The sequence below is a fragment of the Pteropus vampyrus genome, unplaced genomic scaffold, assembly GCF_000151845.1.
Source record: "Pteropus vampyrus isolate Shadow unplaced genomic scaffold, Pvam_2.0 Scaffold16, whole genome shotgun sequence".
In the NCBI taxonomy this organism is placed as follows: domain Eukaryota; kingdom Metazoa; phylum Chordata; class Mammalia; order Chiroptera; family Pteropodidae; genus Pteropus; species Pteropus vampyrus.
Genome location: NW_011888797.1, coordinates 2,543,561 through 2,562,770, shown reverse-complemented (window position 1 = coordinate 2,562,770; position 19,210 = coordinate 2,543,561). Strand labels below are relative to the sequence as shown.

At 34.3% G+C, this 19,210-nt stretch overlaps 1 protein-coding gene across 5 annotated transcripts in view; it reads left to right on the top strand.

Annotated features, from left to right (window-relative positions):
- The first annotated feature begins 1,655 nt into the window (after positions 1-1,655).
- WASHC3 (WASH complex subunit 3) overlaps positions 1,656-19,210 on the top strand; it is a 41,795-nt gene continuing 24,240 nt past the window's right edge. The window contains exons 1-5 of one of the 5 annotated variants that reach the window (XM_023527322.1): positions 1,656-1,783; positions 5,294-5,392; positions 12,513-12,578; positions 14,368-14,475; positions 18,218-18,328. In XM_023527322.1, coding sequence (XP_023383090.1) covers positions 1,733-1,783; positions 5,294-5,392; positions 12,513-12,578; positions 14,368-14,475; positions 18,218-18,328 — 435 coding nt within the window. In that variant the 5' untranslated portion in view covers positions 1,656-1,732. Of the gene's footprint in view, positions 1,784-4,512; positions 4,724-5,293; positions 5,393-12,512; positions 12,579-14,367; positions 14,476-18,217; positions 18,329-19,210 lie in introns of those variants that run through there. The other 4 variants (XM_011386808.1, XM_011386796.1, XM_023527323.1 and 1 more) reach the window with 4 other exon arrangements.

Below are 19,210 nucleotides of genomic sequence, written 5' to 3'. Positions count from 1 at the left end.
CAAGGCAAAAAAACAAAGGACGGTTGCCTAGAATTGTCACAATGTTTTTTTACTTATAGTTGTGGCATTAGTACAGTAGTTAGAACATGGAAGGTACTCAATAGAAAAACAATGAAATATTCAATTATAGATATAAAGAGATTATACAGATATAATTATAGACATGAAGATATATAAACATATTCCTCATCCTATCTTTTCTCACTTCTACCTCCCATTTCTATGTGTATAAATACTATTCTCAACTTTCCTGTTTCCAACATTTATTACACATCTATGTGCTAGGCATTGTGTAGCTTTTTTACAAATGCAAATCATGTCACTCCCCTGCTCAGAATTTTTTAATGGCTCCATCACTTACAGAAATAACTTTCTGATCTTTTTGATTCATAATAATGGGGGCAAGGGGGTTAATTAAAATGAAGATTTCCCCCAGAGGTCCTGATTGCTTATCTATGGTCAGTTCCTGGAATGTGCATTATAAGAAGTATCACCCATTCCCAAATAATTGATGTAGCTGGTCCATCGATCACATTTTAGAGAAACATGGACTATAGTATCAAATTGGGCATAAAGGGGTTTAATGAGTTGTTGTCTCTATTCCTGTCTTCTTTGCTGCCATTATCTATTTCTGGGATTTTTTGTTTCAACAGAACCAAACCGTTATCTATTTCTCCTACATACCATACTCTTCCATGCCTCTACGCCTTTGTACAAAGGTCCTTCTGACATTGTCGGCCTGGCTAACTCCACTCAAAGACCTGCTAAAAAGCTACCTGCTCCGGTTTTCTCAGAGGACTTAGGGGCACCTTTTAACTATAGTACTAAAGCACTTTGCATCTGTGTGGGAGTGCGCGCGCCTACATGTACGCAGGCACACAACTTTCTCAGTATTGTTTGCACGTCTACCTAGATGCAGCACTTCTAGACTCTACGTCTGCCCTAGGCTAAAAGCTTCTTGAAGGCAGAGACTATTTTTTTCTTTTCGGTACTGAGCTTCTTGCTTGGTACCTGGTAAAAGGGGTTCAACTTTTGGTTCGGTGACTTGTCCTACATCGCATAGTTGGTAAACTGCACAAAATCTGAACCAAGATCTTCAAATCTCATGCAAAGTTCTTTCCAGGTGTCTTTTTGATTATGTCAAGTGGATGTTATTTCCATTGGTTTCTGACTCACCTGTAGCATTTGACATTTTATTTCACGTTTTAAGATCTTTTGGAAACAGTCTCATCTTCTCCTTCAGGACATTAAGGACAGCAGGCTTACTCTGAATCAATTTTGTATTCCCTGCAATATATAGCAGAGTATCTGGTATTTAATAGCATAAAAAAAAATTATATACACACAGACCTGATTAACGAATGATCTAGCTATCTACAGAACAGACAGCACTAAACAGGGATAACCTTAAACAGAGGCAATTTTTTACTTTTCTTTTTTGCTCCGCTTTTAAGATTTTACTACTTGAACTGCAGCCACGATCCCTCCACCTTGCGCCCCTGCGTCTGACGTCACAAGCCGGACCTAGAACTACCAATCCCAGAATGCCATGCGAGGGGCGTGCTCTTTGAGAGCCGCCATGTGATTGGCGAGCGTAGAATATTCCTTCCGGCGGGAAGGACCCCGGAGGCGGGGATTTGGGGGTCTTGTTTAAACACTATTACCGGGTTGGGCGGGCCACGTCGGGGAGGGGTTTGTGGGTGACCTCTTGGGTCCCCCGCCCTCTGAGGAGATGGATGAGGACGGGCTTCCTCTCATGGGGTCAGGCATAGACCTGACCAAGGTTTGTAAAAGAAGGAGTTGAACTTCCGGCGACCTGGGAGGAGGATGGGGAAGGGTGGCATATATAGTCTCTGCCCTTTGAAATCAGTATCCATTACAATCTACTTATTTTGCATCCAAAATTCACTACAGTAAATAAAATCTAATACATTTCCAATAAGAGAAAGCCTGGAGGAAAGAGTACATATTTCAGAGGATTTCTGGCAGTTGGTCAAGACTTATAGCTATAGATTGTTTTTAACAGTCTTAGAAATTCAGTTATTAAATTGTGAATGGACTGCTGTCAGGAGCTAGAAATGATTAATGATCAAGGATCCCAGGAGGCAAAGAAAAACTGTTGCTCTTCTTCCTGTTAACTAGGAATCGCATCTTCTAGCATTATATTTGTCTCCTTTTTTTTTTTTTTTAAGAAACCAAACCACTTTGAAAGACAAATGTTTGTCAATTGGCCAACTGAGAACAAGTTCATGTTTCTATAATTCTATTATATTTGTATAACAGATAACATACATAACCATGAAGTGACTGTCTAATTTGGTTTTGTCTTTCTCTGGCTGGGAGCTTCTCCTAACTCTGGACAGGAACGCTAGGCTCTAGACTAATTGGTTGGGGATTCTGCTTAGGGAATCTAGTTGAAAGAGTTTACCCAGAATTGTGAGTCCCACTTAAATCAAGGGTTTGTAGAAGATCAAGTAGCTGTGGAAGCACAAGGGTCATTAGGCTCCAATGTCATTCAATAAATACTTATTGAGGGTTTACTATAGGTCAGACATTGGGCTAGGGCCTTGATAGTGAACAATGAAGAATCTCTGCTCTAAATTAGTAAAGTAGTGTAGTAGGCATTCAGACAAATAGGCAAATATAATATGTACTAAGATGAAGTGAGGAAGAGAATGCTATGGAAGCATATACTTGGAGGGACGTAGTAGGGGATATCTGTTGGATGAATGGGTAGATGGATGGCTCTCTTCAATGACTGGCTCCATCTTAGATCATTCTAGATCACAGTCCTCAAAACTGTGTATTAAAATGATTAATTTTCATTGAAAAGTAGAGCAGCTAGTACTAATTGAGGAATCATTAAAAAAGAAAAAAGATAAGCCTTGTCCCAAGCAAGGATTAGCCTAAAGGAAAAATAACTACTCATGTGGACTTTATCAAGGCAAAAAAACAAAGGACGGTTGCCTAGAATTGTCACAATGTTTTTTTACTTATAGTTGTGGCATTAGTACAGTAGTTAGAACATGGAAGGTACTCAATAGAAAAACAATGAAATATTCAATTATAGATATAAAGAGATTATACAGATATAATTATAGACATGAAGATATATAAACATATTCCTCATCCTATCTTTTCTCACTTCTACCTCCCATTTCTATGTGTATAAATACTATTCTCAACTTTCCTGTTTCCAACATTTATTACACATCTATGTGCTAGGCATTGTGTAGCTTTTTTACAAATGCAAATCATGTCACTCCCCTGCTCAGAATTTTTTAATGGCTCCATCACTTACAGAAATAACTTTCTGATCTTTTTGATTCATAATAATGGGGGCAAGGGGGTTAATTAAAATGAAGATTTCCCCCAGAGGTCCTGATTGCTTATCTATGGTCAGTTCCTGGAATGTGCATTATAAGAAGTATCACCCATTCCCAAATAATTGATGTAGCTGGTCCATCGATCACATTTTAGAGAAACATGGACTATAGTATCAAATTGGGCATAAAGGGGTTTAATGAGTTGTTGTCTCTATTCCTGTCTTCTTTGCTGCCATTATCTATTTCTGGGATTTTTTGTTTCAACAGAACCAAACCGTTATCTATTTCTCCTACATACCATACTCTTCCATGCCTCTACGCCTTTGTACAAAGGTCCTTCTGACATTGTCGGCCTGGCTAACTCCACTCAAAGACCTGCTAAAAAGCTACCTGCTCCGGTTTTCTCAGAGGACTTAGGGGCACCTTTTAACTATAGTACTAAAGCACTTTGCATCTGTGTGGGAGTGCGCGCGCCTACATGTACGCAGGCACACAACTTTCTCAGTATTGTTTGCACGTCTACCTAGATGCAGCACTTCTAGACTCTACGTCTGCCCTAGGCTAAAAGCTTCTTGAAGGCAGAGACTATTTTTTTCTTTTCGGTACTGAGCTTCTTGCTTGGTACCTGGTAAAAGGGGTTCAACTTTTGGTTCGGTGACTTGTCCTACATCGCATAGTTGGTAAACTGCACAAAATCTGAACCAAGATCTTCAAATCTCATGCAAAGTTCTTTCCAGGTGTCTTTTTGATTATGTCAAGTGGATGTTATTTCCATTGGTTTCTGACTCACCTGTAGCATTTGACATTTTATTTCACGTTTTAAGATCTTTTGGAAACAGTCTCATCTTCTCCTTCAGGACATTAAGGACAGCAGGCTTACTCTGAATCAATTTTGTATTCCCTGCAATATATAGCAGAGTATCTGGTATTTAATAGCATAAAAAAAAATTATATACACACAGACCTGATTAACGAATGATCTAGCTATCTACAGAACAGACAGCACTAAACAGGGATAACCTTAAACAGAGGCAATTTTTTACTTTTCTTTTTTGCTCCGCTTTTAAGATTTTACTACTTGAACTGCAGCCACGATCCCTCCACCTTGCGCCCCTGCGTCTGACGTCACAAGCCGGACCTAGAACTACCAATCCCAGAATGCCATGCGAGGGGCGTGCTCTTTGAGAGCCGCCATGTGATTGGCGAGCGTAGAATATTCCTTCCGGCGGGAAGGACCCCGGAGGCGGGGATTTGGGGGTCTTGTTTAAACACTATTACCGGGTTGGGCGGGCCACGTCGGGGAGGGGTTTGTGGGTGACCTCTTGGGTCCCCCGCCCTCTGAGGAGATGGATGAGGACGGGCTTCCTCTCATGGGGTCAGGCATAGACCTGACCAAGGTTTGTAAAAGAAGGAGTTGAACTTCCGGCGACCTGGGAGGAGGATGGGGAAGGGACGCCCGATTCTCAGGGAGATCCCCATCTCTCGATGCTAACCCTGTACTTGACACCGGGCTTCTCTTCTGCCGGCTTCGGGAGGGAGAGTCTCACAGTTCATTTTGAAAAGGGGTCCCTCCCGAGCTGTTTAAGGGGATAGTGTACCTCTCCCAGCCTTCGCTTCCCGTGTTACGAATCTGCGTGCTCAACGGGGACTCGCGACATGGGTCGATTGCGACCTCTAACCCTACCGATTTTATTCGGCCCCAAGTGTTTTAGTGTGTTTATGTGTGTTGTCTCTACTAATAAGTTTATACTCGTGAATCCAAAGCCCATTCTCAAACTTTTCCGCAGCCTTTGTGGTCTTCGGACACCCCACCCCCGCGGTTTAGGAAAACAAGTTCATGACTATTCGCAGTACTTCAAGGGACTCCTATCACACAGCAAAACACCCTGTCGTCATTATTCTCAAAGAGATTGCACAATGTACGTTCCTCCTGTTCGAATCATATTTTTTTTATTTACATAAAACAGGTGCCAGCTATTCAACAGAAAAGAACGGTGGCATTTCTAAACCAGTTTGTGGTGCACACTGTACAGTTCCTCAACCGCTTTTCTACAGTTTGTGAGGAGGTAGGTCTGTGATACTGGTTTAATGAGTAGCCTAAAAATCACGTTGCACTTTTGAAGACAGCGAATGAATAAAACAAGAATTACAGTCTACTATCCCATACCATGACCTTATCACCCAATTATTATGTTAAAATACTTTAAATCCTCTTTAATTCTATTACCATCAATCCTGCACCCTACCTCTGCTGAATTAGTTTTCTGGAGGCCTTTGTGAAATTGCTCAGTAAGGCTCATTTGAATTAAAGAGAACAAAAGGAATTCCAGAATTTTACAATTGAAAACATTATTTTGGAGTTGGCTGTTTCTCTTAACCCAAAGATTTACATTTTTGAGTATACATTGTTTCTGTTTATATTAAAATTATTATGTTACGTTCCTTGATCCAAAAACTGGGTAAGAAGGTAGCCTAGATACATAACTTTGGCACCAAATACCATTATGAAAATAAAAATACTTTTTGCAAGTGACTTGTGAAATGAAGAATAAGTACCCAATTAAGGATTAGATGCCAGATCCAAAGATCCCTGTCTTTAAAAAAAAAATAAATAAGGTTGAAAAGAGAATGGAGAGAAAAATGGGAAACATGAGTTGAAATTTGGTTTCAGAAAGGAGAAAGGTGTGAAATTAGATAATTCACAGGTGAGCCAATTAGATAAATAGTATTCCGTTTATTCTATCTTGTATTTAATATAAGCTATAGTCTTAGCAAGCAGAGTTTTTGTTAGATGTTTTATTATTAAAAAATTCATGGAGACAGGAAAACTTTTTACTTGTAGGTTCCAGCTGCTGTTTTTGTCTAGTTATCAAAATCTTTCTTTTCACTAAGACAAAAGGAAGTGAAATGACGATAAAGGGACTCAGTTCAATGTATTTTATCTAATAGGCTGAGAGTCTAGGTGCTCGCTCCAAGAGTTTTATCTTGTATTGCCACGTCTCTAAATGGGTATAGAATTGACTGACTAAAAACCAAGTAAGCCAAGGATTTAGTCCTTCACTTTTTATATCAGGATAAGTTGGAGAAGTATCTGGAGAGAGACTTTTCCAGGATTGTTACAGAGAGGAGCAGATACTCCATCTCCATAAACCTCATTACCAGATTGAGAAATAAACAACCAGCAAACACACCTGTGAAAGCAACTTGACTGAGCTGCTCTTGGCCAAGGATAGCCCCTCACCTTTGTAGTTCCTAATAGTTTTCACTGTCTGTGGAGTGAGTGGTATTTACTGGGACAAGATGAGATCAAATACAATAATTGCCTGTTGTTTATTGATTGCTTATGAATTATCAAAGCCTCATGAGTCATTCTTTTCTTCCCTTCTGTTCCTTTCTCAGCTTCCCCTCAACTGTTTTAACTCTGTCACTCACTTTTCCCTAGTTCTTCCTCTAATTCTAGAGAGAAGTTTGTTAACCAAAAACTCATGACATTTAAATGTAGTTTATTGCTTTTTTCTCTTTAATGGATGATAATGTAGATTGACCGTAACTCATTTTTTACAATTCATATTTCAGCAGTTTGGATATATTTGTAGACTGTTTGCTTGGTGTGATGACAAAAACTAATATTTATTCTATGTGTATTCTGTGCTAGGCATTGTACTAAGTGCTTTACATTTAATCATCACAGCCGAGCTCTTTGGGAGAGGTCCAGTTATCTGCCTTTTAGAAATACAAAACCAAGATGTAGAGAGGTTTAAATGCTTAGTCATTTATTCAGTCATTCAACATATATTTGAGTGCATAGTATTTATAGCTGCAGTAGCTGCTCTGACTTGCCTAACTCTGGTCTATTAACTGTAAAAAACAAATGCGTCTCACTATTCTGTTATAGTGCATCTTCTGATCTGAATAAGAGGCATGTTTACATCATTCTCAAGTGAGACTACAGTGTCTATAGCTATTTCTAAATTTATTTTTTAGATTTTATATTCTCTGCTATGCCATGTTCATTTGATGTAATATCTTCTTGATATGATAAAGTCCATGGATATAACATGTATTCAAACATAAAGTGCTATTTTCTCCCAAGTTAAGATTATTGAAATGGGTTATAATTTGTGAATAGCACCTATTAGGTCTATAGTCCTTGTTTTGTTAAAGCCTTAAGAACAAAAATGACTGTTTCTCAACAAAAAAAATGAACCTCAGCTGTTATTTTTTGAACTGGAAGTGAACTGGGATGGGCTGAGGGATACCTGCGTTTTTTTGTTTTTTGTTTTTTATATAATCTGATTTGAATAAACCCAAACTGTAACAACTTCAGTCACAGCTAAACTGAAACCGGAATTAAATTTGAAAAAAATTGCTGGGGCTCTCTTTATCCCTAATACTTGTTTTAGAGTTCTCTAATAAAGGGAAAAGTGAAGAACTTTTAAAAAATTTTTTGGATACCAAGCTACTTTGTAACTCTTGTAATGAATGACTAGAACTAGGGTAGGAGAGAAATTAGAAGACAAAGAAAGGAAAGTAGTTGAATCATTTACTTAGGGTAATCTGTACTCTTCCTTCACAAATCCCAGTAAGCATTTCTATTCTGGCCCTAATCAGCAAAATCTTGTAGTGGTCTTTTGGGACTGCAAATTTATATTGGGAGCGGGGATGGAGGAGGCGTTCAATTGCAAGTTCTATGCATATGGTAGGTAAAACTGAGCAGAAATTTAACCTTATGTTGAGTTTTAAAGTCAAAGGTACTCTATATATAAGGGAGTCAGTTGTGTTATTTTGACACAGACTTGTAACATACCTAGAGTACTGGGTTATTAATCATTTTTTAAATATTCTAAAATGTTCCTTTTTTGTAAAATCTTAAGTACAGGCAACAATGCTGAAATCTAAAAATTTTTACATACAGTGCTTTTCTTCTACATCCAATTTTAAGCCCACCATTGGACTTAACCTTCAACCAAATAATATTTTGCCTAAAACCCTATTTACTGATGCAACTTTTACAACTGCTTTTACAACTTTTACAGCTGCTGGGCTTAAGTGTCAAATGAAGCTTCATAAAACCAGTGATTACTTCCCTTTCTGGCTTCTAGGACCCGTACAATCCATTGCTATATACCACGAGATCTATTATTTTTAAATACTGTTTCTCTTTTAAAGAACTGGATATGCAAACTGGATATATTACAAACCTGAAAAACCACAGTATTTTTGTTTCCATGTTTAATCACTCCATATTTCTTACTTTCGTCTTCTTTTCCACTTTAATAAAATGCACTGCCTTAGGCATAAATAGGTGATAAATCAAGAAGTTTTCAGCTTACCTTACAAACTTCAGGTAGCTTGTAAATTCCCCTGTTGTCTCAAACCAATATATTTCAGGTTTGCTTTAAATCCTTATAAAGATAAAAGGATGGCTGAATGCATGGGAATCTGTTACCTTTCCATTTCCTCTCTGTGAAGACTTTCAGAGGTGGACATAGTTACTGTCATTGATCCTGTTACTTCTATCCATAGTCATCTACACTTTAGAGGAGTGGTTCTCAACCAGTAGACATTTGACAATATCTAGAAATGTTTTTAATTGTCACAACTGGGAAGTACTAGTGGCATTTAGTGGATAGAGGTCAGAGATTCTGCTGAGCATCCTTTAGTGTACCAGACAGCCGTTCACAACAAAGAATTGTCCAGCCCAAAATGTTAGTAGAGCTAAGGTTAGAAATTTGCTCTGGAATGATCTGGGGATTGTAGAAGGAAAATTCAGAAGACATAAACATCTTAGAAATAAACTTCAGCAGCCCATAAATGAAATCAGATGTATTTTGTCAAGTGACAGTGGCTTTCTAAAAAGTATATATTTCTGTATGTTATAGGTATAATTACATGGGAACAGACTCAGAAACATTTATCCTGCCAGATTATCTTTATAAAGCAGAGATTCTTAATTGTGCCACATACCCTTTGGCACTAATGAAACAAAATTAATGTTTTTAAAATTATAAAATGTGTGGGGTCACAAAAGAAACCAATTACATACTTCAAAAAAACTCAAAATTGCGATATAGTAATATGCCCTTATTAAAGCATTAAATGGTATAATCCAGTTAACATTTATAATATTTTAGACTCTCAAAAACTGGCTCTAGAGATGATGGATAATACCTTCGTGAATAATATAACAACATGATTTGTCTACAACAAAGATCTTCCCTAGTCAGGAAGAAAAGACTTTGTCGATCAGATTTTGAGAAAATCATTTACATAGTGGTTTTAAACTTGGGATACATGAACTTAAATGGGAAAAGAACTATATTTTTATTTACCTCTAACTTAAATTTCACATTTTCTTTAAATTTAGTGAACAAAGGTCACGGTAGGACCTATGACTCTCACTAATAGAAATCACAGATCTTTTTTTAATTTTTTTTATTGAAGTAACATTAGTTTACAAAATTGCATAAGTTTTAAGCGTACAACATATATAATTAGACATCATCTATACTACATCGTGCTCACCACCAAAACTGGTTTCTCTTCGTCTTCATATAACTGACCCTCTTTACCAATTTCGCACTCTCTCTGTCCTCCATCCCCTCTATAAGTTTGTTTTGGGTTTGTTTTGTTTTGTTCAGTTTTTATGGTATAGTATTTGTATATAACCTCCATACATTCTCCTGTATACTTTATATCGTCTCTAGATTACTTATATAATACCTAATGCAATTTAAATGCTATGTAATTAGTTGCTATACTGTATTATTTAGGGAACAATAACAAGAAAAATAAGGTCTGCACATGTTTAGTACAGATATAACCTTTGTAGGCCCAACTACATAGTATACATCAACAACAACATAACTTTTTGTTTCCTTAATGTTTTTGATCTGCAGTTGGTTGAATCCAAGAATACAGACCCAGGGATGTGGAGGGCCAACTGTATAACTTTTTATGTCCAAGCCTCTTTAATCTTCCTTATCAACAAGTAATTTTCCAAATAAACATTTTCATCCTTATTCCTTTACTAAGACTTGCATTTCAGTCCTTAGCTTATCTTGTATGAATCACTGAGCACCCAATGAAGGAAGATTTAGTTTTATGATCTAACCCTGAAAAAAATTTAATATCATTTTTAAATAATTCCAGATAAACAGCATCTGTTTTAGGAAATTTGATCAGAAAAATTTGATTTCCAGTGTTTAGCATAGTAGCATCTTAGTGAAAAAAGAATTGATTATTTATTAACTTTGAATAACAAAATTTCTGTCTATGAAATATTTGGGAATTTTCCATCTATTTTTTTAATTAATAAATTTTATTTTTTAGAGCAGTTTTAGATCCATAGCAAAACCGAGCAGAAAGCAGAGTTCCAGTATATTCCCTGCCCCTCACCCCCCATGCTCACACTCTTCCCCTCTATCAACACCTACCACCAGCATGGTATGTTTGTTAAAATTGATTTGTCACAATCTACATTGATATATCATCACTCAGAGTCTATCATGTTTTAGCAATGTAAAGCTCTTTCAAAACAATGTAAAATTCTTTTAAAAATAGTGTCTGGAGTTGGAATGTTTGAGTTCAGATTATTTTACTTGTATGAAGACTTAGTTTTCTCATCTTTAAAATTGGCATAATAATAGTTCCTATGTGATAGATTAGGTGTGAGATTGCAAATGGTGTGTTGCATATACAATGTAGCATAGTAAAGTAAATGTTCATAATGTTTACAATGATTATTATTGCTTAAAAATATATTTACATAAAATATATTAAAACATAAAGATTAATTTTTATTTGTCTTTTTGTTTCTTTTATGTGTTCATTTACTTTCATCAAACCAATGTATGCATTTTAAAATAAGTTAGAAATTATCATTCACTTTACAAATTAATTTGCTGTAGGATTTCTGCAACTAGTAAGCAGAAAGACTGATTAGATTTGCCAAAATTTAATCTCCATGATTTTTAGGAAAACACTTATAATTTGGAGAGGAATTCATCCATATGGTGTTTTATGAACCTGTATTTACATTTACATAAAAGCTTATGTGAACAAATCCTAGAAATGAAGCCCAAACTTAGCTTTGAATGCCATTAAAACTAGATTATGTTTTATTTCTAAATTATATCTTTGTAGATCTCAAGATACTCATCTTAAAAATAAGTGTTTTGTGAAGAAGCAGTAACTACTCTGCGGTTGCTTTCAGTTTTTTCTCTGTAAATGTGGGCAAAATGACCATTCTCAGGGTGTTAAAAATCTGCTCATGAGTTAGTCAGGATCTTGATAATATCCCAGAAAGCAGTCAGAACGCTGTGTGTCTGCCAGCTAGTAAACTGGCCAGCTCAGCTGCTCTTGGACTGTGTCACTGAAGATGATAATGTTTAGGATTAGGGCGTTTTAAATAAATGTTCTCATGGATCATATTGTATGATGTTACTTCTATATGGCTGTGTGTGTGTGTGTGTGTGTGTGTGTGTGTGTGTGTGTAAAATTTAATTGTACAGAGCAACTAGAGCACAATAAACTCTTGGTTCTGATTTATCTGGGATTTTGATGGTAACTTGATTCTTTTTGTTATTTTTTTAAACTAGTTTTTTTCTTTGTTTTAATTTTTTCCAACTTGAACTGCTCATCTCATTTCATCTTCTTTTACTTTCCAAACTTGAGAAGTCTGAATTTAGGACCAATTGTATATACTTTATGTGCTTAAGAAATTTAGAGAGGCAAATCCTTTTCCAGGATGTCTTGGGCTAATTTTTATCCTAGTTTTCTATGAAGAATTTCTTTGTTCATCAACAAATAATTGTTAGGCTTCTGTTAAGAGTCATCTACTAATCTGGGCACTGGGGCACAGCAGTGAACAAAAACTCTGTGCTGGGAGGAGTTTACATTCTGATCCCAGTGATTGATTATGGCTCTGGTAATGAATTTGATAAAGCTGAAAATGGAACTTCATCTTTTCTGTGAATACAGTTGTATAAAATTAACTGTGAAACATGCTAATGAAAATAATAGACTCCTTGAGTTCCTGTTCCTACTCATGTAAATTAGAGATTAGTATATTAGAAAATGACAAATGCTTCAATCATAGGTTTTAGTTTCAAATCTGCCCTTCATTATCCTTGTTAAGAGTTTATTTTAATCAGACTTTATTCTTTTGTTTCTGATCTTTTCCAGAAACTGGCAGACCTTTCTCTTCGTATCCAACAAATTGAAACGACTCTCAATATTTTAGATGCCAAGGTTTGTATTTCTGAATAATTTGTAGTATAAACTTTGCTAGACATTTATCAACTTTCTCAGTTATACTTTATACTTGGGAATGAATTAAATTTAGCTTCTGTATCTTGAGTTGGTACAGTGTTTTTTATTTGTTTTTTAATTCATTATAATTGCAAAGGAAATGATATTCATTATGAACCATTAACTGAGTCTGTTTAAATGTACACATGGATTGAGATTTCTTTTATTATACTAGTCAAAAGCATAATGTGAGTAACATGTTGACACATTGAGCTGTTATATAGTTTACTTCATTTGATGGAAAATTTTCAGTTATCTTAATAGTAATCATTTGATGACACAGTAAATTATATAAAACTTTAGATGTCTCCAGAGCAAAATTTGTAGAAAATATCAGCTATTTTCCATTTGCAAATATGTTAAATGCTAAAGAAGAATACCAATTTTGATGTCAGAAATTACAAAAGATAACTAGCAAAAATAGAAGGGTGTTTTGGTTTGAAAGCTTGCAGATTTTATGTATTTTTCTTGTTTATAAAGTAATGGAGACACTAGTATATTTTTGTGACTTTGTTCTTTTATCAAAAAAATTGATCTGAAAAAGTATTTATGAGGAAGTAAAATGACGAATACCTTTAGCATGAGGATCAGAATATCTAAGTTTACTTTCTACATCTTCTTGAGACTTCAGCCACTTTAATTCTCTCAGAACATTTCTCTAGTTTGGAAAATTTAGGATACCTGTCCTTGAACATATTCAAGATACTCTCCTACCAAATATTTACCCATTGAAAATATTTGGGCCATAACCACTGTGCTGAGTACTATTGTCCATCAGCAGTTCTCAATGAGTATCGCTGCTTCGGATCTTATTACCATTGGTTTTTTTCATTATTTTTTATTATGGTTATGTATCTTATTTTAATATTTGGGAAATTCTTGAGTTACGAGTCTAAGGTCACAAGTTAAGTTACCATATGGACAAGTTAACTTTAATTATTACATGGTCACAGAGTCAATCTCTAAAATTAGCCCAACATGTGACAACTGTATATCATTAATATCAAGATGAAATCAGAAAAGAGGTTTTGCATGGATCTTGCAACTCCGACCTGAAATGCTTAACCACTGACAACACGCCATCTTTTGTGTATGAAAAATAACGTATTTTAATAACATTCAGTGATAAACGTTTAAAGAAAGAAAAAAAGAATGAGCTATATCAGACATTAAAATGTGATGACAAGATTTTTATCATTTCTCAAATAATTGAAACTTAAAATGTGCTACAAAGCACTTATTTTTTTTTACAAAGTATGTTTAGTAAAAGTCTTTTTACAATATCTTTGTGAGGTAATTTTATTCATCTCCACTCTACAGATGAGAAAATTAAAGCCCATGGAAATTTATATGAGGTCACATGACTTGTGACTTACACCTAGGCACTTTGACTTGAAAGCCCATGCTCTCATTCCTTACACTAAGATCCCTTAATACTTTAAAAATAATAAAGTATTTTATTCTGAGAATAAATAATAGTTATAAGCTAAATTAGATTTTTGAGAAATTGTTCAAAAATATATTATTTGTGAATGCCTTTCTCTTTTAAATAGTTTATGGCATAGAGAATTTCAATCACCAAAGATGAGATTTTATAAACCTGTTTCTATAGACTTACAAATATAAGATAGCTATTTAAACCACACACACACACACACACACTTAGAAACTTACAGTGTTTAGCACATAATATTATCCTCATATACCAATGTTCATTTTCTTTTCTCAGTTGTCATCTATCCCAGGCCTAGATGATGTCACATTTGAAGTATCTCCTGTAAGTGTCAGTAGTATCACAAATGAATCACATTCTGAAACAATTTCGGAGCGATCACAGGTAAGTATATAAGTTCCAAGAAACATGAGCAGATCTTGGTTGAACCAGATAGACCTAAGCAGCAGGTTTGAAGGAAGAAGTTAAATAAAAATGTAAAACTTTGAATAGTGACATTTTAAAGCCTTAAGTTACAAAAAAATGAAATTTGAAAAAAAAGTTAGCCGTTTTGTTATTTTGAAGGGCTTCTTGAAGTTAATGTTTTCTTTGCCTATAAAAAATAAAATTGATCTATGCAGGCCGATGAAAAATCTTGAATATAATTATTTTCTTCAAGTTCACTATGGAGATTTTTTTTAAGATTTTGTAAGAAATGTACTTTTTAAATGTTTTGTTACAAAAACTTTCAAACATACACAAAAATAGAATAGTACAATGAATGTCCAAATACCCATCACCCAGATTCACCAGTTAAGATTTTGTGGCAGTTCATCTCTTTTTTGTCACTTACTGAAGTGAATCCCAGGATCATGTTGTTTCACCCCTATATAATCCTTCAGCATTTCTGAAAAGTTCTGTTGTTTTCTTGCATGAGCACAATGCCATTGTTATGCACAATATAATTAACAATAATTCCCTTGTCATCTAACCCCTTGTTACTCAAAGTATGCTCCATGGGCCAGAAACATGGACATCACCTGGGTTCTTCTTAGAAATCTCAGGTTCCACCCCAGACTTAACTGAGTTAGAATTTACATTTTAACAAGATCCCTAGGTGATTTGTAGGCTCCTGAAATTTGAGAAATACTGATCTAAGAGGTACCAATTGTCTAAAATGTGTTTTGGGATTTGATTTGTTCAGCTCAGCATCCTAGTAAGAGTCATACTTTACATTTGATTCTTATGTCTTAATGTCCATTTATTTTCTGTATAAGTTTAAATTTCATTTTACTTTTTATTTCAAAAAATAAAAGTTCTTCATTTAAGAATAAACTCTAGTGCATCTCAATGAGGTATTAAAATTTAAGATAAAATAATCACTAAAATGATGATCTACCAAGTAATACTGAACCAAGTAGACTTCACATTTGTATGGAATGTGACCTGGGGGCACTTTGCACGGGTTATTTTTTAGATCATGATGGTGTTGACCGTGATAATAATGGCCAACATGTAAAGGGTGCTTACCAGGAACCAGGCATACGTCAAAATGCTTTTCATAAATTAACTCATTTAATCCTCACAACAACCCTTTGAAGTAAATATTGTATTATCAATTCTACCTTACAGATGTACCAGATAAGGTACACAGAGATTAAGTAGCTCGTTGAAGGTCAAATAGTAAGTGTAATAGCTGGAATTTTAACCCAGGCAATCTTGTGCCAAAAGTCCTAGCTCTTACCTGCTACATTACTCTGTCTCAAGCACCTGTGTTGAATTCATTGAACATACTGAGCACATGTGGTGTGAGGCACTGTGAGAGGAGCCATATATTCAGATATAGTATATATTTGTGGAATGAATTAGATGACCATTTACTTAATAATTAGATATTAGAAAATTTAACATCCATTTAATTAATATAGGAAATTTTGTTATAATAACCACTGGAATATATATAATATAAAGAGGAAATCCAGCTGCTGTAGAGGAGTTTAACTTTGCAAAGTTCTTTCAGTTAAATGTGGACCTCTCTTTTTCTAAAACAAGACATGTAAAAAATATTAAGAGTTTCCACTCTACCTAGTAGTTATACTTTGGTAGATACTAGCTCTCATATATTTCTATAAATATTTAAGTGGTATCTGTGTAACTTTGAATATCAATTTTCCAGGTGTCATGAATTCCATCTATGTCTTCTAAAACTTATACAGTTGTATTGCCCCTGCCTATTTAAGGTCTCAAAAAATTGATTACAAGTAATCATGGCTAAATTTTTAGCAATTCAGAATAACCTGATATATCTGGCAATTTTATTTTAAAATTGTGTATTAATTCATTTGGAGTATTTATGAAGTTCTGTTGGCTTCCTGAGTTTAAAAATTGGTAAAGTTGTGTGTTGATTGGCTTAATAACTGTTTAGCATGTTCTTAATATTCAAATCAACTTATTTCTTCTCTATTGTTATTAACTGGTATTTTTTTTGTAAAATATTTTCAAATGGACTTAAGTATTGTTTAACACATAATTGTCATTTGCATTACAGTCAACTCACTTAGATAAAGGATAATCATGCACTTTTTAAAAATCATCCATTCATTAAAATCACTATATATAAGTCAAAGATCCAAGTTTGCATACTGATTTTTCTGCAACTTTAATTTCATGGTTCAGATTTTATCATTACTCACAATAGAACACACAATTGTACAGATTGAGGTTAATTTGAGAATAAAATGAAGGGCAGTTGAGAGATGTGATAGAGGATTTATTTGGTCATTCAAATAGCAAAGGTATGAGACCTGACATAATTAAACCTTGTTGAGGTCTCAATTATTAGGCAAAAGTTAACGGCTGAGTTTTGAGATCCAGTCGGCCTATACATGATTATCATTTAGCCTGTTGTACTAGTATATGAGTTTATTGTCTATAATTTTTTTAAAAACATAACTTGGGTCTTGTTTAAAGTTTTTATTAAGTGTTTTGAACTTTTTGTATTTACATATTTTACAGATGAATGCGCACACACACACATACATACACACACTTTGGTACACTTAACAGTGTCACATAACAGTAGTAGAAACCTAAAGGATTTTTGACGTTTTATTTACTCGAATTTTTAACAGGTTTAATTTATATTTGAATTATCTGAGAAAACAACCTTAATATATAATTCACATTAATATTTATAAAACTGTGAATATTTAAAGATATTTCTTAATTTATATTTCAGCATAGCTATGTAGACATAAAATTGATTTCATTCTGTTAAGAAAATTCCTATTAATGCTAATGTACAGATAATGAGAATTCACAAAAGTAAACTTATTCTAAATGTTCAGGTTGATAGAAAAATCAAGACCTGTATAGAGAGACGGTCCTAGCTTTGTACTTAAGTGAGGGCAGGGTTGCAGTATGGACAAATTTGAGTTTACACAGTACTGTGAGATCTGCCTGTATTATAACAGCATTTTTACCTAAAAGACCATTCCCAGTATTCTTTACTATAAGTAGTATTTAATCTTAACCACTCTGTGGAAAATTTTACCATTAATAGTTCCATCAGCAGCTGAAATATATAAAATCAGATAATTATGACTATGAGAAATAGGTTTTTTTCCCACAAATTCTCTAAATATTGCTTTCTAAGATGTTAGAATAGCCATATCCACTTAGAAAAGATTAAATAAATGAAGAATTCAATTGTGTAGGTGATAGATACCTAGAAAATCAATTCACTGTCCATTAGATTTGAACAATTGACAAGTCAAATAATTTTATTAGTTTATTAAAAGTTTTATTAAAATAATATGTCCAACTTATAATTCATGTTTTATAACAGCACTCTGGGGACAAGTAAAGCAGAATTCTAATATTTTTAATACCATGAATATATTTGCATTTTTCAAGGAACAATATAGTGTTCATACTAAGTATAGCTTCCTCTGAAATCAGATTTAAATATTTGTAAGTATTTGGAAACATGTATCCCATAATTAAATTATTGGTATTTAAATTTAGAAATACGGTTTTTTTCAGATATCGATTGCTTTAGAATTATAAAAAGAAACATCCCTTTTAAGTAACATGATGGACCCCTTTTATGAATTGTCTAAAGATTTACACGCAATACTCTCTACAGCAGAACAGTTTACAAGACTCTGGACCACAGGAAAGTGAAGTAACAGCAGAAAATATCTTAACTGTAGCCAAGGATCCAAGATATGCCAGATATCTCAAAATGATTCAAGTGGTAAGCTAATTTGGTCTGTCTTCTCGTCTAGCAGCCTCATTTGAAGTTCTTAGCCCTGGAGGTTTCATTGTTATTTTTTTCAACCTGAGAACCACTGCTAAACCGAGTGACCAAGTTTTCTACTCTCTTACTTCTTTCCTATGTTTAATTAATGCCCTGGTTAAAAAAAAAAAAGTAACCAAAAGTCAAATCTTTCTAATTAAAATTGATCTCACAGTCCAGATTAACATAGTTTGATATAGATTTGTGTAAATATTTTTGCTTTACACGAAGTTATCATTGCAAATCTTGGATGTATCAATAGAGAAATGAAAGTGGACTATTCATTTGATAAATCATATGGCTTTAGCTTAATTTTCATATGCTAGCACAAAAAAATTTTTGTGTGTATTTTTACTCTGAATTTCATCTCTCGGTGATTTGGTTCATAGAAAAGAACATAAGTCTCTTGGCCATGTAAGGTAATGCTTTTAATTTATTATGTGATTTCAGAATTTATATTTTTCTAAGAAATCATTACATGGTATGATGCCAAAAATATCTGCAGTTGTCTGTAATAGCAGAAGCTCATTTCGTTTCATTCCTGTGGAAAGTCCTATTGCAGTGGTTGAAGGAGCTATCTGTCCATTTTTGTTAATTAAAAATTAATGTTTTTGTACCATTATCAGGCAGAAAGAGTACTACTACTGAAGGTGAACGTTTTTATTTTGCTGTCCATGGCATTATTTATCACCAAGTAATTTAAAAACAAATACTTTTTGTCAACCAGAAAGAGTAGATTGGCTCATTTAGAAGCTACAGTGGTGACAGTGGGGAGAAGAAAGTACATTCGCTTTTCCTAGCTATCAAAGGTGGATTTGTCACTTTCAGAATTCTTTGTTG